General features: G+C 42.9%; 1 protein-coding gene across 1 annotated transcript in view; it reads left to right on the forward strand.

The window, feature by feature from the left end:
* The window catches only part of LOC117522995 (collagen alpha-1(XIII) chain-like), a 407773-nt gene that overhangs the window by 31108 nt on the left and 349886 nt on the right, over positions 1–26779 (forward strand). The window contains exon 2 of the mRNA XM_034184413.1: positions 12803–12872. Within this exon, the coding sequence (XP_034040304.1) occupies positions 12803–12872 (70 nt within the window). The remainder of the gene's footprint in view (positions 1–12802; positions 12873–26779) is intronic.

A 26779-nucleotide genomic window follows, 5' to 3' on the forward strand; every position in this document is an offset into this window, starting at 1 on the left:
GTGAGAGAACAGAGAAGTTTCAGAAGAAGTCTGTTTCAGCATTTTATCCGGATATTCCAACTGTTAAAGGAGATTTTTTTTTTTTTTAATGAAAGACATGCGGACGGGTCCGCGCGTCGGGACACAGCCGGCGTGGTGCGTCCAGAGCATCCCAAACATGCTCAGTGGGTGACATGTCCGGTGAGTATGCAGACCATGCAAGAACTGGGACATTTTCAGCTTCCAAGAATTGTGTACAGATCCTTGCAACATGGGGCTGTGCATTATCTTGCTGCAACATGAGGTGATGTTCTTGGATGTATGGCACAACAATGGGCCTCAGGATCTCATCACGGTATCTCTGTGCATTCAAAATACCATCAATAAAATGCACCTCTGTTCTTCGTCCATAACAGACGCCTGCCCATACCATAACCCCACCGCCACCATGGGCCACTCGATCCACAACACTGACATCAGAAAACCGCTCACCCACACGATGCCACACACGCTGTCTGCCATCTGCCCTGAACAGTGTCAACCGGGATTCATCCGTGAAGAGAACACCTCTCCAACGTGCCAAACACCAGCGAATGTGAGCATTTGCCCACTCAAGTCGGTTACGATGACAAACTGGAGTCAGATCGAGACCCCGATGAGGACAACGAGCATGCAGATGAACTTCCCTGAGACAGTTTCTGACAGTTTGTGCAGAAATTCTTTGGTTATGCAAACTGGTTGTTTCAGCAGCTGTCCGAGTGGCTGGTCTCAGACGATCTTGGAGGTGAACATGCTGGATGTGGAGGTCCTGGGCTGGTGTGGTTACACGTGGTCTGCGGTTGTGAGGCTGGTTGGATGTACTGCCAAATTCTCTGAAACGCCTTTGGAGACGGCTTATGGTAGAGAAATGAGCATTCAATACACGAGCAACAGCTCTGGTTGACATTCCTGCTGTCAGCATGCCAACTGCACGCTCCCTCAAATCTTGCGACATCTGTGGCATTGTGCTGTGATAAAACTGCACCTTTCAGAGTGGCCTTTTATTGTGGGCAGTCTAAGGCACACCTGTGCACTAATCATGGTGTCTAATCAGCATCTTGATATGGCACACCTGTGAGGTGGGATGGATTATCTCAGCAAAGGAGAAGTGCTCACTATCACAGATTTAGACTGGTTTGTGAACAATATTTGAGGGAAATGGTGATATTGTGTATGTGGAAAAAGTTTTAGATCTTTGAGTTCATCTCATACAAAATGGGAGCAAAACCAAAAGTGTTGCGTTTATATTTTTGTTGAGTGTATGTATGTATATATCCTTCCTCAGTAACTGTTTTTCACTGAAATTTTACGGTTACTTATACGATTAACAGCTGCATGAAATACTAATGGCGACAACACAAGGACAGGTTAAATTAATATATATGCATTAAAGATAATTAAAAATAAAACACCGCACATTCAAGGATCCAGTCCATTCTAACCCCACATTCATGTCTGTGTGTTTTTAATGCACTACATTCCACAATGTTTTTAATGCACCATACGAGATGAGACCCACACGCAGACAAAAAAAAGAATGGGTCAGATACAACGCAATAATCGTCAGGCATTGGAGTCCCTACCCACTCGTGATTTGAAGTCATCGAGGATTGCGACTTTGTCGCGTGCGTGAATGTTGTTCGCTAGTCTGTGCAGATTGGAAAAGAAACTGTCTATCTGCAGGATCTGCCGAAGGGTCGGGCATAGACACTGAAGAGTGCAAGATGATGCTTACTATCAGTGGTAGACTCGTGGACATGATGTGGTCTGAGTGGCCATTCTGCAGCGTTTCCAATTTTGAGGTGATGGAGTTCCTCACCATGAGTCCGACACCACACATATGCCTTTCAGTTGACGGTTTCCCTGACCAGTAGAAGGTGTAGCCGGTGCCCTGTTTTTTGAGGCTGCCTTCATCAGCGAAGTGGACCTCGCTTAGAGCTGCTATGTCGATGCTGAGGTGAGCGAGTTCATGTGCTATAAGAGCGGAACGGCATTCCAGGCGGCTGCTGTCAGCCTTGTCAAGCATAGTCCTGACATTCCAGCAGGCTACTTTCAGGTTCTGCTTGCTTTTGTAGAATTTGATTTCATGTTGTTCGACCGCTATGAAGATGCCCGTTGACCGTGGCTGGCCAACTGGGTGTAAAGGAGACAAACTTTGTTTAGGCGACCTTTTCTACGCCCCTCTCCATGTGGAGCAGACAGTGTTCTCCCTACAAAAGGCTGCCTGGTCACTCAGGATGCTACCGAGTGGTGTTGTCACCTCCGGGTCGACAACCAGGCGACCAAAGTCCTGAGACGCCTGCATGCAGGATTGAGACTACGGCTTCCAGTGACACTGTTTACACAGCAAGCAGCCCCTCATCGTGCACCATGCCAGCCACCAACCAGCCTGATATGCATTTGCGCATCGCATATGATGTGAACATGTGTGCAGTAAGTAGCTCCGATTACACTGAAACCAACTCTCGCTACAAATGGCGGTTTAACGTTGGAATGTGATGTACCTGATGACATTTGGATGATTGCGTTCCACACAGCTGGCATGGCTCGGCTCAAGGTTGACTGGCGCACTACTGACTGATCGGCCAGCTCATGCTGGAATGCCCCCGTTTCCAGGAAGCCCAGCGTGTTCAGCACCTGTGTGGGCACAGACAAACGCCTGGCTCCTCGCCATATTGCACTCTGGGAGGGCCGCAGTTCTGTCTCGTACCTTCAGTAGCACTGGCCTTGGTAATTGGAATCGGTTTATGAGCCAATTATTGTCATTTGCAAGAAAACCCTCGCGTTCCCTGAATACACACTCATGTCAGATTGCACCATTTGCAAGGTCCTCTGACGCTAATGCAGCCATTGTTATAGTGCCTTTTTTATGCATCACTTTGGGTATGGTTTTATATCCATCCATATAATTGCAAACACATGGGTGTGTTAATTGCACATCACTCTGATTACTTCATGTTTTCACACTATTAATAGTGTCCCAGCATCACCTCTGTGTGTCTGCAGTGGAACAATAGCTGTAGAAATGTGCGTATGGCAGCCAGAATTTTTGCATGACACATCGCCCATTTCCACGGTCATATCACTTTTGATACATCTGAACATTTGCGTGGAGACGAACGTACGCCATGTTTTTGTGCATAAGCACACTTTGTACATGAGGCCCTTGATCTTCAAATTAGGGGTGAAGCTAGGCTTCGATTGCAGAAACAAATCATGCTTCCCCTCAAGTGCTCAGCAGCTCCTGATAATTGCTACCTTGGTGCCATTATTGGACTATGGCAATGTCGTGCATAGGTGTGCTTCATCCAATTGTTTACAGTCCTTGACCCCGCTGTATCACTGCACCCTGAGATTCATCACTGGTTGTAGCCACCTCACCCACCACTGTGAATTGTATGCCAAAGCGGGCATGCCCCCTCTGTCTGTTAGGCGATATACACTGGATGATTCTGGATTATGAAACTCTTATTGGTCTGGTTCTGACCTATTTATCCATTTTACTTCAGAGATCTGAAAGCCGTTATGCTCTGTGCTCAAATGACGTTATGTTTTCGTGTGCCTTGTGTCCGCTCTGAATTGTGAAAGTCTTTCCCTCTGATTGGAATGTCTTCCAACCGAACTCAAACTGTCCTGACTGACCTCCTTGAAGACCTTCCAATCTATTTTATGAGGTTGTGAATGGGATTCCTTTGCAACAGTGCCTATGTTCCTAAATCTAAATCTTAGAGACTTACATGATGTGCAATGTTATTATGACCAAGATGATTGTATTTTATTTATCACCAACGTTCTCATGTTGATGTTAACCTGTCCATTGACGTGCTGCTGCCTTTCTTGGCCAGGTCTGTTATGGTTAGTAGTCTGGACAGAACTGGACCATTTCAGGCAATGGACCCAAATGCTACTGAGCAGGACACGGGAAGGATTACAAAGGAAAAGATATTTATTGGTAACAATAAAATAAATAATGCTGCACTGGGGGTGCCTGCAGAATGGAGAGATGGCCCGCCTCCTGGCGGAAAAAATAGGGAGCTGCAGTATCCCGAGCCACTCTTGAAGATGAACAGAGCAAAGTGGTTCAGGACCAGGACCAGGTGGAACACTTGCCTCTAAGACCAGGAACTAGGGGAATGAAGACAGACGTTGAGTGAATGCACTCGTAACACTGAAGTCACCAAACAGTTACTGTTCATAAAAGGCTTAGCACAGGATTCTTCAGAAGCGTGGAAATAATGTTCTCTTCTTTGGAAATAAGGTTTACTGTTCAGGAATCATTCACAGGGACCAGCACAGCGTGGGAGCCGCGCAGGAATCATCTGGAACACAAGGAAAGAGTTCACTCTAATACGGGAATTAAAAAGTTGGCCAGATTACCTGAGGTTTAGCTGCGGGAAGCTCAGATGTTTTAAGTGCATGGAAGCATCAAGAAGATGTGGTCAAGGTCACAGAGAGGCAATCAGGCTTGGTTCTTCTGGAAACGGTCTGGGTCCTGGATCATGAACAACATGGCGTGGCTAGATCAAGGAGCATGGAAACTGCAATCACAAGGAACATGCAGTGCAAACTGCAATGCAAGTATCTGTCAACTACTGATCAGACAGTCAGGGTTTAAGTAGTCTATATTCATCAGTCACTCATCTGTTCCAGGTGTGGGAAATAACAGTGTGTGCCATCTGGTTGAAATCGAAGACATGACAACTGGTTAAAAGACAGAATTAAAACCAGGATTCGAGGGGAAACCCTGACACGGATTATCCTTGTAAAAGAGGTTTCGATCTCAGTGGAATTTGTAAATGGCTAAATAAATGTTATTATTGTTAAGTGATTCGGGTTTTGTGGAGCCATGAGAATGGCCTTGGAACTGCTGTTGCAAGTAAAGAATCAATGCAATGCTTCGCTGCACAATATAGACACAATAAAACAATGAAAGTGTCTGATGCCTTTTTCAACAACATGTAGTGGTGATGTTTTACATTAAAGATGATGTAACCAAGCGCTCCTATATGCTTACTGTGTCCACTGATATATATGGACAGGGTTTGAACACAATATCAATGCTAATCTAGCTGGCTATCTATTTCTGTCAGTGTTTTCATTACAGCCCCCTGGGCCTGGTTAGATTCCTTATATATTTGAAAGCACCATCAGTGTGGCTTTCTTCTGTAGTAATTTTCTTGTTTTTGTAATGTTCTTGTTGTCCTTGCTTAAGCTTTTTCTCACACTGTCCCGTTTGCTGTCATGTCTCTGGGCATCATGTGACATTATGTCACATTGTCATTGGCTGAGGGCAAAAGAGAAGCTCTTGTTTTCTTATAGCTGATGTCTCTAAGGGGAACTGTTGTGATTTAGAAATGACATTCTGGGTTAATTTGTCTCTTTAATGTTTTGGGATAGTTTGAAGGTCCTGGTTTTGCTTCCTGCTTGGTCCTGTTTATGTGGAGTTTGCATTTTCTCCCTGCGATCACGTGGGTTCCGTCTGTGCTCCAGTAATTCTTAACTCTAAATTGCCCATAGGTGTGAATGTGACACTTAACTGGAATAAGTGCATTGAGAGGTGAAGAAGAGAGTGCAGGCAGGGTGGAGTGGGTGGTGAAAGGTGGCAGGACTGATCTGTCTCCCAAGAATATCTGCAAGAGTGAAGGGGAAGGTCTAGACAGTTGTGAGACCACCTATGTTGTACAGCATAGAGACGGTGGCACTAACAAAATGGCAGGAGGCAGAGCAGGAGGTGGCAGAACTGAAGATGTTCTCATTCTTTTTGAGAGTGAGAATTGCCATATCAGAGGGACAGCTCCGGTGGGGCGGTTTGGAGACAAAGTCAAAGAGGTAAGAGTGAGATGGTTTGGACATGTGAGAGGAAGGACACAGGGTATAGAGGGTTTTCAATCATGTGACCAATTTGCTCCCGTCTCCATCATGGATTACTACGCGGCTGGCATGTGAAAGAAAATAGAGAGAATGAAAGCTTATTACGAGGCTTTAAACCCTCGAGATAAAGCTGTTATCTTGATCAATGTGTAACAGTTGGTTCAGTGTATCCGTATGTTATACCGAATACTGAATTTAATGACGATGTAACAAAGTGGCCAGCAGTTTCACAGCGTAAGCTTAATATGGCCAGAACCAAGCAGACCGCCCGTAAATCCACCGGAGGAAAAGCTCTGAGGAAGCAGCTCGCTACCAAAGCGGCCTGGAACAGCGCTCTGGCTAGCGTCGTTGTGAAGAAGCCTCACCGTTACATGCCCAGCACCATGACGCTGAGAGAGATCAGCCGCTAGAAATCCACGAGCTGCTGATCTGCAAGCTGCCGACCAGGTAAGCCTCGCTGGCCTCCTGCAGAGCATCATAGCGGAACTCTGAAAGCGGAGGTCGGTCTTGAGGTCTTGAGTGATTTCTCTCACAAGGCGCTGGAAGAGCAGCTTTGTCTTTGGATTTACGGGTGGTCTGCTTGGTTCTGGCGATATTAAAGCTTCCTTCAGATCTGCTCTGCCTCTTCTGCTGAGCCAGGTCTCTCTGCATCGCTTAGAAAGCTCTAGTACTCCACTGCTTGCTGCACAATAACTGCTTGTTGCCTGTAAAATGAGTGACTGCCTCATTTTTATCACCTCTGTTTGAACAACTGACGACAGCACAAAAATTGCAGATTGTTGAAGCTTCTGCAGTTGTTCGCCAAATGCACGTAGCGTATCACAGTGGCCACTGCGTTGTAATCCACAATGGCCGCAGGGCACAAAATCACGTGACCAATACGTCACATGAAAACCCTCTATATAGGGAGAAGGATGCTGAGGATGGAGCCACAAGGCAGGGGGAGAAGAGGGAGGACAAAGAGGTTTATGGATGTGGTGAGGGAGGACATGCAGGTGGTTGGTGTGACAGATGAACAGAGGGCAGGGTGAGATGGAAACGATTGATCTGCTGTGGCGACCCCTGATGGGAGCAGTCGAAAGAAGAAGAGGATGGATTTGTTTTTTACTACGTAGTCCTCGTTTTTGTTTTGTTTGGTGCCATACTATTGGTGCTGGCTGTGACAATTCAGCTATTATAGGTGGTGGCAAAGTGATTAGTGTGCTTGGTTTAAGTGCGGGAGGTCCCCAGTTCAAACCCCACCCTTGCCACAGGTCTCCATGTAATGTGGAGTTGCATCAGGAAGGACATCCAGTGTAAAACCTCTGCCAAATCAACATGCAGATCCACATCGGATCTGCTGCGACAACCCTGAGTGAAAACAAGGGAGCCACCAAAGGGGCTTACTTTTTTCATAAGGAATGTTTTATTTTTACTACAGATCTTAATTATTTTCAGTAGTCATTTGGGGGATTTGAGGTTGAAAAAATGGTCGACTGTCAAATTTATATTGAGAAATAAATTTTAACACAATTTAAAGTAGTATATAGATTTTATCAAACCACCTATTTTTAAAATCACTATTTTGAAGGAATTAATTCAGATATCTAACTGTTCATTTGTGGTTTATATAGAGGCTTTTCTTTTTTAGTTTTTTTTTGTTTTGTTTTTAGATTTAAATGTCTGTTTTTAAAATGATTTGGATTTATTAACCATCCAAGCTCTTTTTCAATTTTTGTGTTTATAAATCCTCTGTTAGTGTGTATTAAATTAATATATTATTTATATCAGGCAGGAACTGATACATTATTGTCTAAAATCTGTGAATCCCATAAACATCTGTCAAAGGTTTGTGGTTTGATGCAGTTATTTTTAATTTGCTTTTTAAGGCCATTGGAGTCATTTTATGCAGCACTTTTTATATATAGATGGAAAAAAAACATTATACTAACACGCAAAGTGATGACAGCAATCCGTGCCATGCACGCACAAACTCTGATGTCAAGGCACTACAATGCAAAAGGTGCTCAGCAACACACCATGAGCAAATTTGTGATTTTTGTCTGATGGGGAATCAAACTCATGACCTCACACTCCAACCTCTGGACCATCACCTCCCCTTGAGTGGGGATTTATTTAAAATTTGAATTTTGTGTCACGACTTAATTTATTGTTTTGTGTGGTCTCCTGGCATATTTTTGTTATAAAAGGTTTTTGACATTCCGCATCACATGATATAACACTGCCTTGTCGTTGCTTGAATGAGATAAAAGCCGTGCTAATTTTTATGGAAGCTGATATTCCAAATAAAAATTGTCATTAGCAGGCTACATTTCAGGTGCTCTGGATTCCTCCCACATCTAAAGACATGCAGGTTTGATAAGTCCGTAGGTGTGTGTATGGGTGTGAATGTGTTTGTTTGTCTATATGTGGCCCTGTGACAGACTGGCGACCTATCCAGGGTGTACCCTGCCTCACAGCCTGTGACTCCTGGAATAGGCTCCAGCCCTCCAGTGACCCCTAATTGCAGTAAGTGGTTAAAAATGAGTGAGTAAGGCTCCTGTTTTTTACCTGCACAAAAGATTTGGGACTTCTGTGAACCATGTCCAGCTGGTGGCTCCACTTTCCAAATGCCTGCAGAGAGTGGTAAAAACTGCGTCTAAAATCATCAGGACACCACAACCCTCTGCAGAGCATTTATCACCGCAGAGTCCACAGGAGCGCTGCCTCCATTATCAGAGACTCTACACACCCCCAGCATGTACTGTTCTCACTTCTGCCATCAGGCCCGGAGATACAGGAGTGTGAGATGCAGGATCACCAGATTCAAGAACTCTTTTTTTTTTTTTTTTTTTTTTTTTTTTTTTTTTTTCCTGTGGCTATCAGACTGTTAAACAGTTGTTCTAAGAGCTCCCCACTTTAAAGAATGAGCACTATTGATATAGTGAGATTTCCTGATTATGATCATTTTATTCCACTGCACAGAATACATTGCACAGGTTAATAATTAGCTAATGTAGTGCACCGCACAGTTATGTACATTTCTTATTTATTTTTCATGCACATATTTTAACCTGAGATTTATACTTAGATTTATTTTATTGATGTTGCTTTTCTTTCTTTTTGGCATTCAGTGTAGGGTGGCAAAGTAAGAATTTCATTGTGCAAGGAAACGTGTTTCTTTACTGTGCTTATGACAATAAAGCTTGAGCTGAGTTGAGTTGAGTTCCAGTTGTGGATAAGCTTGATTTATGCTTCTACAACTCCGTAGCTATGCAGTCATGTTGACGTGGGTGTTACCCTTTTGAAGTTCACATTGTCACGGTGGTGCGTGTTGTACTGCAATTTCCCACCAGAATAGTAGTGGGCACAACATGAAGAACACGGCTGGGACTTCTTTTCGCCTGCACCGACACAGTTCCTGGTCATTTTTTCTTTCCTTTTTCTGGACTAATTTGTCCTCCAATGAGCTCCACTTCTTTATACTATTATCAACCTCCAACCCAATGTTACATGAAGTTTACCCTCTGAACTGCCAGTTATTTGAGCGTCTTTGTTGTTTTTTTTGACTGTGTTGTGAAGTTGGTCATATTTGCAGACTTTTCTGCCAAACATTTCTCTGTTTGATATAATAATCCACTGTTTTTCATGCAAAAAAAAAAAACCTATTTCTTCAGGAAGAAAAAAGTAACAGTTTGTTACAAGCAACTGAGAAATTCTGCAAATGGCTGTTTTTTTTTTTTCAATACTAGAAGACAAAAAGCCCATAAAAAGGCATCTCCTTTGTTTGAAATTTCATTCAGATCCTCTTTTAATTAATTCCATTAGGAAACGGAGCGGGCCGCGGCCTCAACTTTACCTAAGTTCTGGGTCTTTTAGCGAAGCTTAGGGCTAGTGGCCGGCGATCACCTTAAAATTTCTTCTGTTTTTCTTGTTGTTTAATGCTGACAAATTATACAGTATTTCTTGTCTTGCTCCATCCAGAGATGGGAGTTGTATTTGTGCTGGAGACCCTCTTGTCCTGTGCACTAACAGCATTTCCTGTATATTCATTTTGTGAATTGTTCTGTAATTTGTTTGTAGCATGGCCCAAGCAGAGGGTCACCCCTTTGAGTCTGGTCTGCTTGAGGTTTCTTCCTCAGAGGGAGTTTTTCCTTACCACTGTTCCTCTGGGGGTTAGTAAGTTTGGACATTACTTGTGTGAAGCGCCTTGAGGCAACTCTGTTGTGATTTGGCGTGATAAAAATGAAAATAAATTGAAATTAAAAATTGAAAAACTGAAGTGTTACACCACAGAGCTGGAGCGAAATAGATGTGACAAACAAAACTTCATTGCACCACTCTGAGTAAGAACAGGTACAAAGCTAAAAAGGACTGAAGGAATGGCCTGACATCAACGACCCATAACAGGAAGCAAAGGGACACACGGTGCCAGGTCTAAAAATTCATCATCGTTTAAAATAGAATGTTCACTGACTCTGCTATCAGGTTACCATTGTAAAACTGCAGCAGGCAGGACAGTGACACACACACTTACAATCTTCTGAAAACAGATTCTTCCCATTGAAATTAACAAATAATACATATTCTGCAATTATCTGTTAGTGTTGTGTTAATTTGACTGTTATTTATTTTTTTTAATTGTCCAAAATAAATCAAAGTGTTGATGTGAATCTCAACAAACACTCTGTACACTACCCAGTCATGGAAATGTGTTTTTAAGTTGTTAGTTCAGGTGCACATCCAGAAAGCTGTTGCTGTGTAGCTCTCTGGATTCCTTAGTAAAGACTTCTCCAGCCGTGAGCAGACTCTGCCAGTATCAACCGAATCAGTTCCTGGAACTGTTCGTGAATAATATAAACATGAGTCGAGGGAAAGAGGGCTAAGAGTGTAAATGTAGAGTTGATTCTGTATGAGATGCTTTAAATATTTTGTTTTCAACCAGATGTAGACAAAGACTTTACTATTGGCATTTGCAATCAGCAGTAACATATAGGGCAGAGGTGTCAACATGATTCCAGTAAGGGCCAGGAGGGTGCAGGTTTTCTTTGCAACCACCAGTGTTGTATAGTAACAAAGTAAAAATACTTCACTACTGTACTTAAGTACGTTTTGGGAGACTTTGTACTTGAGTTTTTTTTTAATTCAGCTTACTTTCACTTTTACTTCACTACATTACTGACCTTAATTGCATACTTCTACTCCAATACATTTTCTATTCGCCATGCCATTACACGTTACAAAAAAAAACCCACACACACTCGAAAAAAGTCGTGTTTTCACCCAGAGACACCACTGATTACTAGTGACTGCAGCGAAGTCAGGCCGATTTGTCATGAGGCATGTCTGGTAGGCTTTTTTGCAGTTGCGCACTTGGGGGGTGTTTGTCAGGAAAATTATTATTTCTCTACGTTGATTACAGACCTGCAGCGGGTCTGTAAGCAACTTTTCTGCAGCGTGGCTTTGCTTTGAACCTTGAACCAATCGAAGCTGTGATTTGCAGGTCGAAGCAGTGCTTCGATCTATGATTCGTGGATTGATTTATTTCGCTTTATCCTAATTTTTTCCCCGCTAAAACCCTGAAGAGCATATGTCTGAGTAATATTTAATATTTTATGTTAAACCGACCTCTTATGGTCTTCTGAAACAGTTAAAAGATGTATTTTATAACTTAAAAACAGGACTGATGCATGTCTATGGCGTTTTCAATGTTAAAGTTAGCGTTAAGCTGTTCGCATCAGCACGTTTGTGTTTTGTTTTCTGTATAATTAATGGCTCAGCGTTCGTTGTCGTAAGAGTCAAATTGTAATTTTTTTAATTTTTATATATTATAGCAACAACAGTAATAGTCTACATAATAGTCAATAATAATAGATTAATAATGTTACAATACAATTTTAAAGAAACAAAAAGAACCTAAGAAACAAAACACAATAGAAATCATAAAACCATGTAACAATGAAAATAAATAAATACATATAGAAATAACTGTTTCCTGTGAACACCTACTGAGTAGCCTACTCTCGTTTAGATTTTGAAAGCTTGTTTCTGAAGTGTTTTTGTGTGATGTGCACAATTTTCAGTACTTTGACTAATACTACCAGTCATTTACAAGCCTAGATAAATTTTAATATAAAAAAATCAGTCCGTTTTTATTAACATTTACTTGTACTTTTACTTTCAATACTTGAGTACATTTAGTTGTACATTACTTGTCATACTTAAGTACAATAAATACTAGATACTTTAAGACTTTTACTTGAGTAGCATTTCAGTCAGTGACTTCTACCAAAGTCATTTTTTTTAATGGGTATCTGTACTTTTACTTAAGTGTGATTTTCCGATACTTTATACAACACTGGCAACCAGCCACTCCACCAGATGATTTGACTGATTAACTGATTTCCATCTACTCAAAGTGCTGTTAATAGGGTATAACACAGGTATTGCACTCCACCAGTGCTAAGAATGACTGACTTCATAACATCCCCTTCAGCACCTGTTGGTGGCCTCCATATCTCTCCATTGATATTTGCCTGCTAGTAAGAAACACTGATGGATTTGACCACTCTGCTTCAGAGGATTTACTTAAGTCGTTCTGATTTGTATTCAGGGTGAAATCACAAGCTGGCATCTGCTGAGGCCAACTGTCATATTTTGGTACTTGAATAGGTTCTTGGCAGGGGTGAGACATGGAACAAGTTACTTTACAGTAACTTTCCTTTTATTCATTGTTCTTAATTTATTAGGTTTGTAGAGAAGCCAAAAGAATATTTTAAAAATCCATTAATCCAAATAAATTATTTATTGGAAGGTACACTTATACAACATATTTTCTTTAGCTTCAACGATAAAATACAGAAATGTACAAAAAAATTAAGAAACCTTTCATGTTGTACACATTATTCACTATAATTTTCCATCTGTTTTGCAGAAGCTTTCTGCTCGGTTACCAAAGTCGCGTGAGGTGAGGGAAGCTCAACACAGTTGCCTGTGTCCTCCTGGTAAGTCACTTGCTGGATTTGTTTTTGTCCCTCCCCATGTTTATTTGTCACAAACACCCTGTGCGCAGCAACACTTTCTCAGTCAGATGAAATCATGATGCCTTGTCAGACACTTTTGGTTATGCAACGGTGGTGATGATTATGTTGGGGTGATGGTTATGTTATAGTAATGACAAGGGGTGTCGGTACACAGAAGTCTCAGTTCAGTTCATATTTGTGTTTAGGCATCATGAGTTTGGTTTTTAGATAGATAGTATGTTTAATCTGTGAGCAGCAGAGAACTGTCACACTTCAGCACAGTGAGACCAAGTGTAAATGTAAACATTCTTTTTCATTAAATGGTAAATGGACTGCATTTATATAGTGCTTTACCATATGAATCAGAAAGTCAAAAGGCTGATGCCTCACTCACTCACACACACAAAAACCCCAATGTCAGGCTGCTGCCACGCAAGACGTTTACTTACACACCCGGAGAAACTCTGCGATTAAAGATCTTGCCCATAGTGATTGTTTTGTCTGGTTGGAGTTTGACCCGAGGGTCTTTGGTTTCAAGCCCACTGTTTAATCACCTCCTCACGTTAAATGTTTATGAATTGATTACATCTCTTGTCATTCACTTTGAGATGAATTCACTCTGTAGCACCTCGTGTTTTGTTTTTTGTGACGTGTCATGCCAGACCTCCTTCAATATTTGCCCATTTTAAGTTTGTTTTTCTCAAATGACAGCATCTCATAAAACCTCACTGTACAGATTTGAAATCTTTGCACACAGTGTCGCTATTTGGTGGCCATCTCATCCATGATATTTTACACTAATTCCTATAAAATGTCAACCATTGTCAAAAGTTGGTGACATCTAAACACAAATGTGGTCTGATCTCAAATGGGGATTGTGATTCAGCAAAAAACGTGGCATTGGATTGCTTTTACTTTTCAGTTTGTATTTTGGAAGAAAAAGGTAAATTAAACAATTCCATTCATGCTTCCAAAATTTCTGATTGGAATAATCTGGTCCGTCGTTTCAACTGGCTGTTTGTTTTCCTCGATTCGACTGGCACCTCAGTCTGACTCACACACAGCAGGCTGAGGGGTGTGGCCACGCCCCCTGCGCTCAGGCAGAAGACCACACCTCCTTTTACACAGAACATGGAACTAGAGTGATGCAATGAATGAATGAATGAAAACTGTTTATTTCGAACATTTGATACAACAACAATTACAAGATAGATCAGTAAAGACAACAACAAAAAAGTTCCTACTGTGTACCCAACATGTCCGAAAAGGGGTAGGGTGAAGCATCAGCTTATTTATCCCTACCCCATCTTCCCCACAACCAGTAATACCCTTTGCCACATATACACATAGATTCCTACACACCTAAATCGATATAAAAAAAAAAAAAAAAAAAAAATATATATATATATATATATATATATATATATATATATATATATATATATATATATATATATATATATATTTTCAAGCCGAAGCAAAAAACAAAAACACCCTAACCCTCATTACCCTTCCTCCTCCCTATACCTAGAAAAAAAACATATTTTTGTACCGCTGTTTGAACTGGTTCATGCTTGGACATTGCTTGAGCCCCACTCCCAATCTGTTCCACATCCTCACCCCACAGACAGAAATACAGAAACCTTTTAATGTTGTTCGTGCCCACTGATGCTTTAAATTAAATTTCCCCCTCAGACTATAATCCCCTGATCTGTTAAACATATTTTTAATATTTGCTGGAAGTAAATTGTTTATTGTTTTATACACAATTTGTACTGTTTGAAAATGAACCAAGTCTGTGAATTTTAAGATTTTGGATTATAAAAATAGTGGATTTGTATGATCTCTATAGCCAGTATTATGAATAATTCTTAGCTCTTTTCTGCATTGCTGATAGTGATTGTGTTGTACCTTTATAAGTATTACCCCATACCTCTGCACAGTACTGTAAATATGATAAAACCAGTGAGCAGTAAAGAATGCGGAGTGAGTTGTGGTCCAGAATGTTTCGCTTTGTTTAGAACTGAAATGCTTCTTGACAGTTTACTTTGTATATGTTTTATGAGTCTTCCATTTTATCTTATCATCTATTATCACCCCCAGAAACTTATTTTCATGTACCCTTTCAATATCTACCCCCTCGACGTGTAACTGAACCTGTATGTCTGTATTACAATAGCCAAATAACATGTATTTTGTTTTACTTAAGTTTAATGATAATTTGTTTCTGTCAAACCATATTTTCAATTTTCCCATTTCTATACTGATCCTCCTCAGTAACGCCTGCAAATCCCCCCCTGAACAAAAAATGCTTGTCATCTGCAAATAATACTAATTTTAATATTTTGGAAACATTGACAATATCATTTATATAAATTAGAAACAGTTTTGGACCCAATACTGACCCCTGTGGGACGCCACAAGCATTGTCCAATGAAATGAGATGAAATGTCAGAGGCTTTGTAAGTAAGTAAATTGTATTTATATAGCACTTTTCACAGGCAGAGAGAGCCTCAAAGTGCTGCCCAAAAAAGGTAGTTAAAAATAAAATACATACAATCACTGCAAAAAAGCAAATATAATGGTCATAAACAGCTCTCTCCACTGTAGATTAAAACGCTTGGAGAAACAAGTGCGTCTTGAGCCTACTCTTGAATGCATCAACAGAAGCAAATCTGCAAATAGAGTGGGAGATCATTCCAGAGCCTAGGCGCGATGGCCTGGAAAGAGCGATCTTCTCTGTTCTTGAAACGGGTACAAGGGACCATGAGGAGATTCAGGTTTAATGACCTCAGGCTCCGAGAGGGGGGTGTAGGGACACAACAAGTCTCTAATATAAGGGGGAGCCTGACCATGCAGACCTCTGAAAGTCAGCACGAGGATTTTAAAGTTAAAACGATATCGCACAGGGAGCCAGTGCAGGGCTTTTAAGTGGAGTAATATGACTCCTCCTGTTAGTCTGAGTTAGCAGCCTAGCTGCAGAATTCTGGACCTGTTGCAAGCGAGACAGCGGCTTTTGGTTTAGGCAAGAAAATAAGCTGTTACAGTAGTCTAAACACAAGGAAACAAAGGTGTGGATAATCAGCTCAAGATTATCATTCAACACAATACTTCTAAGTTTCAATATTTTTCGCAACTGATAGAAACAATTCCTTGTGAGCTGTTTTGAGTGATGCTCAAGTGACATTTCTTTGTCAAAGATAACAGAGGTTTCTAAGACTTGATTTAACAAACAAGCTCAGGTCACTTAGATGCTGAGTGATCCCTGGGATCGCCTCATTGGTGCAATGACCAGCACTTCAGTTTTTGCTGAATTTAGCTGCAAAAGCCATTGTTTTATCTGCACGAGGCAATTACTTAAAGAAGTCAGTTTGTGAATCTCAGACATTAAAAGAGCAGTACAGCTGGATGTCATCAGCAAATAAATAAGACATCATCAAATCCCTGAATTAGCTTTCCTAAGGGAAGGACATAAACCAAAAATAGAATGGGGCCCAAAACCAATCCTTGGGGTACTCCACACAACAGATCAGCAGAGTCAGACAGGATCTGATTAGCCGAGACACAGAAACTCCTGCCCGACAAATAGGAAGAGAACCACGCTAGGACAGGACCGTAGTCCAAATGGTTCAACTTGCATACGACTTGCCATACCATTGTTGAAACTGCAGTCGGATTGAGGTTAACCTGCAACTCCACCGCCATTCAATTGTTTTCCAGCGTGAGCGCAATGCAAATGTAGAATGCACGTGTTCTGGCTGCACAGATATGCCATATACTGCTGTGTGACTGCTATACCAAGGCATTCAAGTGCAATTTGAATTTGCACTACTGTCATCCAAATCCTCTTGCGTTCGCCATTCAGCCTCATTCATGCTGTGTGTGAAGGGGCCTTTAGTTTTGTCCCGTCTGAACTATTGCTCAACAGATTGGTCCAGTGCAATGAAATTAGATTGTAATTTACTCCATCTTGTTCAAAATGGAGCTGCATGGCTCATACTTCAGTGCTCTAAGAACTAATATGAATGTAATGCATGAAAGTCTTTTCTTGATGAGACTAAATGAAAGAGTGGCATACCACCTTTTTTATGTTTGAAGAACATTTGGATTCTGCTTAAGCTCCCAAGTTCTTTTCTCAGACCTACTATCTACCGCTGATCGATGTCACAATGCCACAAGACAGGCCACAGGTCAACATTTTGCCCTACTTAAACCTTGAATGAATGCACTTAAAGTCTGTTTTATACAGAGCTGGAGCACTTTCAAATAGTGTACCTGAATCCTTATTAGATATTAGTCCAATTTCACAAAGAAACTGAAAGAAGCAGTCATACATAAAGAAATTATGACCAGTTTGATGTTTATTGTCGGCAAGGACACGTATTTTCATATGAGATCCATTTGGTTGTTTTTAAGATAAGATGAACTTTATTGATCTCACAGAGGACAAATTCACATGTTACGTCAGCTCTTAAAAAACACGAGATGGCTGCAAGTAGAGGAAAATGTTCATCAACAGCGTGTGCAAGGATAAGCAATAAGAATAATACTTGTAACAGTACAAGATATAAAAAAATTAGGTAGCTATAGAATATGTATATAAGTACATACGAGGTCTGTCAATAAAGTATAGGTCCTTTTTATTTTTTTCAAAAACTATATGGATTTCATTCATATGTTTTTACGTCAGACATGCTTGAACCCTCGTGCGCATGCGTGAGTTTTTCCACGCCTGTCGGTGACGTCATTTGCCTGTGAGCACTCCTTGTGGGAGGAGTCGTCCAGGCCCTCGTCGGAATTCCTTTGTCTGAGAAGTTGCTGAGAGACTGGCACTTTGTTTGATCAAAATTTTTTCTAAACCTGTGAGACACATCAAAGTGGACACGGTTCGAAAAATTAAGCTTGTTTTCGGTGAAAATTTTAACGGCTGATGAGATTTTGAGGTGATACTGTCGCTTTAAGGACTTCCCACGGAGCAAGATGTCGTGCAGCGCTCTCAGGCGCCGTCGTCAGCCTGTTTCAAGCTGAAAACCTCCACATTTCAGGCTCTATTGATCCAGGACGTCGAGAGAGAACAGAGAAGTTTCAGCATTTTATCCGGATATTCCACTGTTAAAGGAGATTTTTTTTTTTTAATGAAAGACGTGCGGGCGGATTGCAGCGTCGGCTCGCAGCCGCCGCGACGCTCCGCCACAGGAAAAACACCTCCGTTGGAAGCCTTAAGGACAAGTTGGAACATGTCCAGCTGTTAGACAATTTCCCATATGCTCACTCCACTGAAAGCCATCAAAAGCCGCCTGGATTTTACAAATGGTTATCAACACGGAGGTGTTTTTCCTGTGCCGACGCACCGCGCCGGCTGCGTCCCGACGCGCGGACCCGTCCGCATGTCTTTATTCATGTCTTCATTAAAAAAAATCTCCTTTAACAGTTGAATATCCGGATAAAATGCTGAAACCGACTTCTTCTGAAACTTCTCTGTTCTCTCACGACATCCTGGATCAATAGAGCCTGAAATGTGGAGGTTTTCAGCTTGAAACAGGCTGACGACGGCGCCTGGGAGCGCTGCACGACGTCTCGCTCCGTGGGAAGTCCTTAAAGCGACAGTATCACCTCAAAATCTCTCATCATCCGTTAAAATTTTCACCGAAAACCAGCTTAATTTTTCGAACCGTGTCCACTTCGATGTGTCTCACAGGTTTAGAAAAAATTTTGATCAAACAAAGCGCCAGTCTCTCAGCAACTTCTCAGACAAAGGAATTCCGACGAAGGGCTGGACGACTCCTCCCACAAGGAGTGCTCACAGGCGAATGACGTCACCGACGGGCGTGGAAAAACTCACGCATGCACATGAGGGTTCAAGCATGTCTGACGTAAAAACATATGAATGAAATCCATATAGTTTTTGAAAAAATAAAAAGGACCTATACTTTATTGACAGCCGTCGTATGTATACGTATAAACATGATTGGGATTGAAAAAGCGATAGGAGCATCTTATTTACAATATGTGAGATGGAGTTTAGATGTGATAAGGAGACATTAGTGCAGGGATTTGTAAACGAGTTGTTATTGCACATGATTTGTGGGCATATTAATATTGCACGTGATTGTGGACATATTATTGCATGTGGTTATTTCACATTGTTACTGTTACAGTCTGACAGCAGCAGGGAGGAACGACCTGCGGTATAGTTCCTTCTTGCACAGAGGGTACCTCAGCCTGTCACTGAATGAGCTGTTCAGCTCCACTAAAGTCTGGTGCAGAGGGTGAGAGGAGTTGTCCATGATGGATTTGAGCTTGGTTAACACCCTCCTCTCAGCCATCTCCTCCAGAGATTCCAGAGGACAGCCCAGGACAGAGCTGGACTTCCTGACCAGCTTATTCAGTCTTTTTCTCTTCCGCTTTGTGCTGCCCGGGGCCAAACAGACAACAGCATAGAGGGGAGCTGAGGCTACAACAGAGTCATAGAAGGTCTTAAGCAGAGGCCTGCTCACGCCAAAGAATCTGTCTTCTCAGGAGGTGGAGGGGACTCTGGCCTTTTTTGTACAGGGCGTCGGTGTTGAGTCCAGTCCAGTTTGCTGTTGAGGTGAACACCCAGGTATTTGAGACTGTCCAGTCTTTGTCCTCAGCCTGGATGTTCACCGGTGGGTGAGGTGGTGATTTTCTCCTGAGGTCGATCACCATCTCCTTCGTCTTACTGGTGTTGAGACACAAGTGGTTGCGCTCACACCAGTCCACGAAGTCTGTGATGACCGACCGGTACTCCAGCTCATTCCCCTCAGACACACGACCCACAATGACGGAGTTATCAGAGAACTTCTGGAGGTGGCAGCTGTCTGTGTTGTAGGTGAAATCCAAGGTGGAGAGGGTGAAGAGGAAAGGCGAGAGGATGGTGCCCTGGAGGGCCCCCGGTGCTGCATCTTACCACCTCAGACTGACAGCCGCTCAGCCGCACGTACTGAGGGCGGTCCAGGCGGCGAGATGTCAATCCACACCTGTGTCCTCCAGCTTCCCCCGCAGCAGCGCTGGTCTGATGGTGTTGAAAGCGCTGGAGAAATCAAAAACATGACTCTCACAGCACTTCCGCTGGTCTCCAGGTGGGTGAGCACTCGCTGCAGTAGATGACAGCGTCATCTACCCCGATGTTGGGTCTGTAGGTGAACTGCAGTGGGTCCAGGATGTGAGACAGGACAAGCCGTTCCGTGGTCTTCATGAGGTGGGAGGTCAGGGCAACTGGTCTGTAGTGGGCTGGTTCCTTGTTGTGCAGTGTTTTGGGAACTGGGACCACACAGGAGGCCTTCCACAGGGTGGGGACCATCCCCAGGCTGAGGCTCATGTTGAAGATGTGGATGAGGACCTCACAGAGCTCATCTGCACAGGTCCTCAGCAGCTTCGGGGAGATCCCATCAGGTCCTGCTGCTTTCCTGTGCTTCAGCCGCAGGAGCTGGCCTCTCACCTTGGTTGGAGTTACAGTGAGGGGGGAAGGAGGGGGAAGCTGAGGTGGGCTGGTGCTGAATACAGTCCAAGGGGAGGAGGTACAAGGTCCAGGGTGCAGTGGAGGTGACCGAGGGGTAGAAGGTGGAAGGTCAGAGGGACTGGAGGGCTGGCTGCTGGAGACGTGTGGAGAGCCAGGAGCAGGCAGGGGGGCAGGTGTGGAGGAGCCAAAACGGTTAAAGAATCTCCGTCTGCAGTCCTGCTGGCACTCTGCCCAAATCCGGAGGCAGTCTTGAGGCATCTTCACATGTCCCTGATGTTGTTCCGGGCCAGCTGCTCCTCCATCTTCCCTCCATACACCTTCTTGGCTGCATAGATCTTCCACTGGAGCTCCTGTTGGACTCTACGCTGCTCCTCTCTGTCTCCCGAGTTGAAAGCCCTCTTCTTCTGGTTCATCTGGACCTTCAGCTCAGGGGTCACCCAGAGGTGGTTGTTGGGAAAGCACCGTACCCTCTGGGTAGGCACAGTGCTCTCCACACGGAAGCTCATGTAGTCAGTGACACACTGGTTCAGGCCGTTGATGTCTTCACCGTAAGAGTTTTGAAACATGCTCCAGTCTGTGGTTCTGAAACAGTCCCTCAGCCTCTCAGTGGCCTCTTCAGTCCAGAGTTTCACTGACCTTTATGTATTGGTTCTCTTCTTCTTAGGGGAGGTGATGGTCTAGTGGTTAAGGTGTTGGGCTTGAGTCCAGAAGATCATGGGTTCAAATCCCCACCTGACTGGAAAATCACTAAGGGCCCTTGGGCAAGGTCTTTGCTCCCGTTGTGTAGTGAGCGCCTGTGAATGTGTGGCATAATGTAAAACGCTTTGAGCGTCTGATGCAGATGGAAAAGCGCTATATAAATGCAGTCCATTTCTCACCCTGGGTGTGTATTGGGGGAGCAGATAGACAAGATTGTGATCCGAGCTTCCCAGCGGGGAGAGGGGGGTTGCGGTGTAAACGTCCTCCACATTAGCGTAAAAAAGGTCCAGTATTCTATTGTCCCTGGATTTCCACGTGACGTACTCGGTGAACGTGGGGAGGGTGGCAGAGAGGGAGGTGTGGTTAACGTCCCCGGTGATGAGGAGGAGGGTGCGGGAGTGTTGTCTGCAGCTGCGTGACTGTACTGTGGATCCGCTCGCAGGCAGTGGCGGCGTAGATAGCGGAGATAGTACGGCCTCATGCTCACCACGAGTAGCTCCATGTCCGAGGAGCAGATCTGATCCTTCACTTGAACATGAGCTGCACTGCACCATCTCTCACTCACATAAATGGCGAGCCCCCCTCCTCTCTTTTTTCCGGTCTCTGCCAGCGTCCTGTCTGCGCGGATGAGTGTAGAGCCGTCCATGTTAATGACCGAGTCCGGTACATGTTCATCCATCCACGTCTCCGTGAAGCACAAGAGACTACAGCCCTTATACAGCCTCTGGAAATGGGTTAGCGCTGCTAGCTCCTCGGTCTTGTTGCGGATAGATCTTACATTCCCCATGACCACAGATGGATTATAAATCCTTCTCTGCTTCGTCCGTCCACTCATGCAGCCTCTCCATCTCTTCCGTACATCTGCAGGTATGTCCAGGTGCTCAGCATAGCAGGGACCCGACCCACTGTACATTGAAGCTCTTAGTCCAACCAGCTGATCCCGGCTATAAATTGTGGGACGTCCGGAGTTGGAAACGAAGGGATTTCCCCGCGCTGCCTCAAATAGTGCCAAAAGCAGCATAAAAATAATCACAAGAGTAACAGTGGGTTTCCCATATGCATACTTGCACAGGGTACCACCCACTGCAAATAAAGACAAATAAGCACTCTTAAAAAATATAAAAAATAGTGAAAGTAGAAAAGAGGGGGCGGAGCTGAAATAACAGGCAGCTGCGTCGGCAGTGCCATCTTGAAAAAAAATTGCGGTCTTGTTTTCTGCAGTCTTGATAGTCAGGTTTTATTTGTGTTTCATTTGTATTTATTTTATAATGGTTGCATTTCTATTTTTGTGCTATTGAAGACTTCCTGTTTTATTTTGATGATTTTGGTTTACTTGCATGTTTGGTTAACTTTCTTCCTGTGTCACTCGCAGCTGTTAGTAATTTCCCACACCTGTCAGTCATTTGTTCATTAGTCCTTCTGTGTATTTAAGCTTGTGTTTTCCCATGTTAGTTTGCTGGTTCCTTATGTTGATTCATACGCATTTGTTATGTCTGGTTATTCCAAGACTTTTGAGTATGGTGCACATTGCTGTCTCCTCTGAGTTGGCTTTACCGTGTGTGGTTTGGGGTTTATGATTTGACTTATCTCCCATTTTTTTTTTCTTCCTCATCCGCACAGGGATTGTTGGACTATTTTGTCACCGCTGTTAAAAAACAAAAAACAAAAAAAAAAAACATTGTTTCCACCTACTTCCTTCACTCTTGTTAGTGACTGCTCTGCATATTGGGTTCAATCTGCCTTTGCTGAAAACCATAACATGGAGACCCAAATCATTTTTGTACCAGGATGTAAACATGTTTATTTCTTCTCTAAATTTGAACATTTTAACATGGCCTTGAATGGGAATCAGCTTTTGGTGCCAGCGAGTTACTAGTCCAATTGGAGTTACCTCAACTTTTTCTTCTTCTGGGTGGGCTTCATCTGAGCAGTAGCTTGTCAGACCTGTTAAAACAATACAGATATGAAGGACAAAATCAGCAGGCAGCAGGACGATTACATGAGCACAGTCTACCAGTATAAATTGGCTTGCTTCGAAGCGTATGCACCCCTGGCCACATGGAGCATATTTGAGTGTGTTTAATAGACATGGCACATTTGGCTGGAGAGCTGTTTTTTTCTGACTGTATTTTGTTAGTGTATGTTGAGCAGGATTCTAACCACGGTGGGCGGTGTTGGGCGGCCCTGCCTGGAACTGCAAATTTCCACCCGGCTCTTGGGTTCAAACTGGCTGTCCCACCCAGCACAAAATTTCTGAAAAATGAACTGAAATGGTGCTGAAAATGTACCAATTCGATTGTATTTCAAACTTAGTCATAGTTTTCCAGTTTTAAACTAATAATTAAAGTAATAAATATATTTCTCATTTTCTTTGTATCAAATCGTAAACAGCAGAGATCTGAGAGTCTGTGGCCACAGCGCTGAGAAGGGATATCTCTGCTGCGCTCTTAGCTGAAAAAAATACAAAAAATACAAATTTCTAAAATTGTCATCCTGAAACTCAAACTGAAAGCAAATCTCTACAACTTGATATAAATAAATTAAAAATATAAAAGTAAAAATGATGGGTTGCATAAGTAATGGAACATTTTCGTATAACACTGTAAATAATCTATTTTATTGCCAGCTTTCTTCAGACAAGTCAGAGGATGGATACATGAAACTTTCCAAGTCACGTGGAGTGTGCAGCCAGTACATTCTGAGTGCCAGTCCCAAGCCCGGATAAATGAGGAAGGTTGGGTCAGGAAGGGCAGCTATGCAGACTAAGGATCGAATTTCCATACCGGATCGGTTGAGGCCAGGGTTAACAACATCCACCACCGGTGCTGTTGCCCAACAGGGTGCCGGTGGAAATTGGACTACTGCTGGGCGAAGATGACAAAGAGGAGGAGAATGTTTCCACAAACAGCGGGAGAAGAAAACTGGAAGGGTGGAAATGAGAGTGGGGACTTTGAATGTTGGTAGTATGACTGGTAAAGGGAGAGAGCTGGCTGATATGATGGAGAGGAGAAAGGTAGACATATTATGTGTGCAAGAGACCAAGTGGAATGGAAGTAAGAGCGGGAGCATCTGCGGTGGGTACAAGTTGTTGTACCATGGTGAGGACAGGAAGAGAACTGGTGTTGGGGTCATTTTACAGGAAGAGTATGTTAAGTGTGTTGGAGGTTAAGCGAGTGTCTGACAGGGTGATGAGTGTGAAGTTGGAAATTGAAAGGGTGATGAATATCATCAGTGCATATGCCCCACAGGTACAGTAGTGTTCAGAATAATAGTAGTACTATGTGACTAAAAAGATTAATCCATGTTTTGAGTATATTCCTTATTGTTACATGGGAAACAAGGTACCAGTAGATTCAGTAGATTCTTACAAATCCAACAAGACCAAGACCATGATATGCACACTCTTAAGGCTATGAAATTGGGCTATTAGTAAAAAAAAAAGTAGAAAAGGGGGTGTTCACAATAATAGTAGCATCTGCTGTTGACGCTACAAACTCAAGTATTATGTTCAAACTGCATTTTTAGTGATCCTGTGAATCACTAAACTAGTATTTAGTTGTATAACCACAGTTTTTCATGATTTCTTCACATCTGTGAGGCATTAATTTTGTTGGTTTGGAACCAAGATTTTGCTCATTTACTAGTGTGCTTGGGGTCATTGTCTTGTTGAAACACCCATTTCAAGGCCATGTCCTCTTCAACATAAGGCAACATGACCTCTTCAAGTATTTTGAAATATCTAAACTGATCCATAGTAGGAGAAACATGCCCATATCCCATATCCTATTGTGTGAAATTTAGCGAGCAGGTGAGAGAAGCAATGGTTGGAGGGGAAGCAATTTTGGACAACTGGAAAAGTACTGCAGATGTGGTGAGGGAGACAGCTAGGGCAGTACTGGGTATGACATCGGGACAGTGGAAGGAAGACAAGGAGACTTGGTGGTGGAATGAAGAGGTCCAGGAAAGCATAAGGAGAACGAGGTTGGCGAAAAAGTTTTGGGATAGTCAGAGATGAAGAAAGACAGGAGTACAAAGAGATGCAGCGTAAGGTGAAAAGAGAAGTGGCAAAAGCAAAGGAAAAGGCACATTGCGAGCTGTACAAGAAGTTGAATAGTAAGAAAGGAGAAAAGGACTTGTACCGGTTGGCCAGACAAAGGGACAGAGCTGGAAAGGATGTGCAGCAGGTTTGAGTCGTAAAAGATGCACATGGTAATGTGCTGACAAGTGAGGAGTGTGTGCTGAGAAGGTGGAGAGAATATTTTGAAGAGTTGATGAATGAAGAAAATGAGCGAGAGAAAAGGCTGGATGATGTGGTGAGAGTAAATCAGGAAGTACAACAGATTAGTAAGGAAGAAGTGAGGGCTGCTATGAAGAGGATGAAGAGTGGAAAGGCAGTTGGTCCAGATGACATTTCAGTAGAGGCATGGAAATGTATAGGAGAGATGGCAGTAGAGTTTCTAACCATATTGTTTAATAAAATCTTGGAAAGTGAGAGGATGCCTGAGGAGTGGAGATGACGTTTACAAGACAGTAGTGAGACCAGCTATGTTGTACGGCTTATAGATGGTGGCACTAACAAAAAGACAGAAGGCAGAGCTGGAGGTGGCAGAGCTGAAGATGTTGAGATTCTCTTTGGGAGTGATGAGAATTGACAAGCTTAGGAATAAACATATCAGAGGGACAGCTCAGGTGGGATAGTTTGGAGACAAAGTCAGAGAGGTGAGATTGAGATGGTTTGGACATGTACAGAGGAGGGACTCAGGTTATATAGGGAAAAGGATGCTGAGGATGGAGCCACCAGGTACGAGGAGAAGAGGGAGGCCAAAGAGGAGGTTTATGGATGTGCTGAGGGAGGACATGCAGGTGGTTGGTGTGACAGAGGAAGATACAGAGGACAGGGTGAGATGGAAACGATTGATCTGCTGTGATGACCCCTAACGGGAACAGCCAAAAGACAAAGAAGAATTTTTTGTATTTGAAATGGCATAAACAAATTAAATTGTGAAATTCCAAGTGTTCCAGTGCTTTCAGAGGGCCCTGTAAGTGCTATTCTTTGACCTTGTCAAATATAATTAGATTTTTTTCAATATCCAAGAGATTTATGGAGCTAAAAATACTTTGCTATGTGAGAGCTGAGACCAAAAGCTGAAACAGCTGCATCAGACTGAGCAGTTCTGTAAGCGTGCAGCCAAGTGTCAACCATGAAGTCACTATGCCAACAGGGCGGCTTGCTAAGGATGGAAGTTGCATTCTTGTTGCATGTCCATGCCACAGCCACTTGTGGGGACAAAGCATATCTTTCCTGTGCAGCTATTACACTGGGATTATGAACAACAGAAATTCAGAGCAGCCCTCTGTACATCTGTGAATCTACTTTCTTCCAAATCTCTGATGTTGACTTGTCAGAATTTGCCAAAATGATCTAATTATAAAACATTATTTGAGGAATATTTTTTTTCTGTTGGAGTCAACTCCTTACAAATTCATGAATTGTGACAACTACAGTGGAAAAAAAAAAAATTGTTTTCATGACTATCGTGGTGAAGAGAGAGCTGAGTAGGGGGGCAAAGCTCTCAATTTACCGATCGATCTACGTTCCAATCCTCACCTATGGTCATGAGATTTGGCTCATGACCGAAAGAATGAGATCGCGAGTACAAGCGGCTGAGATGAGTTTCCTCCACAGGGTGGCTGGGCGCTCCCTTAGAGA

This window comes from Thalassophryne amazonica, chromosome 13 (genome assembly GCF_902500255.1).
Source record: "Thalassophryne amazonica chromosome 13, fThaAma1.1, whole genome shotgun sequence".
NCBI lineage: Eukaryota > Metazoa > Chordata > Actinopteri > Batrachoidiformes > Batrachoididae > Thalassophryne > Thalassophryne amazonica.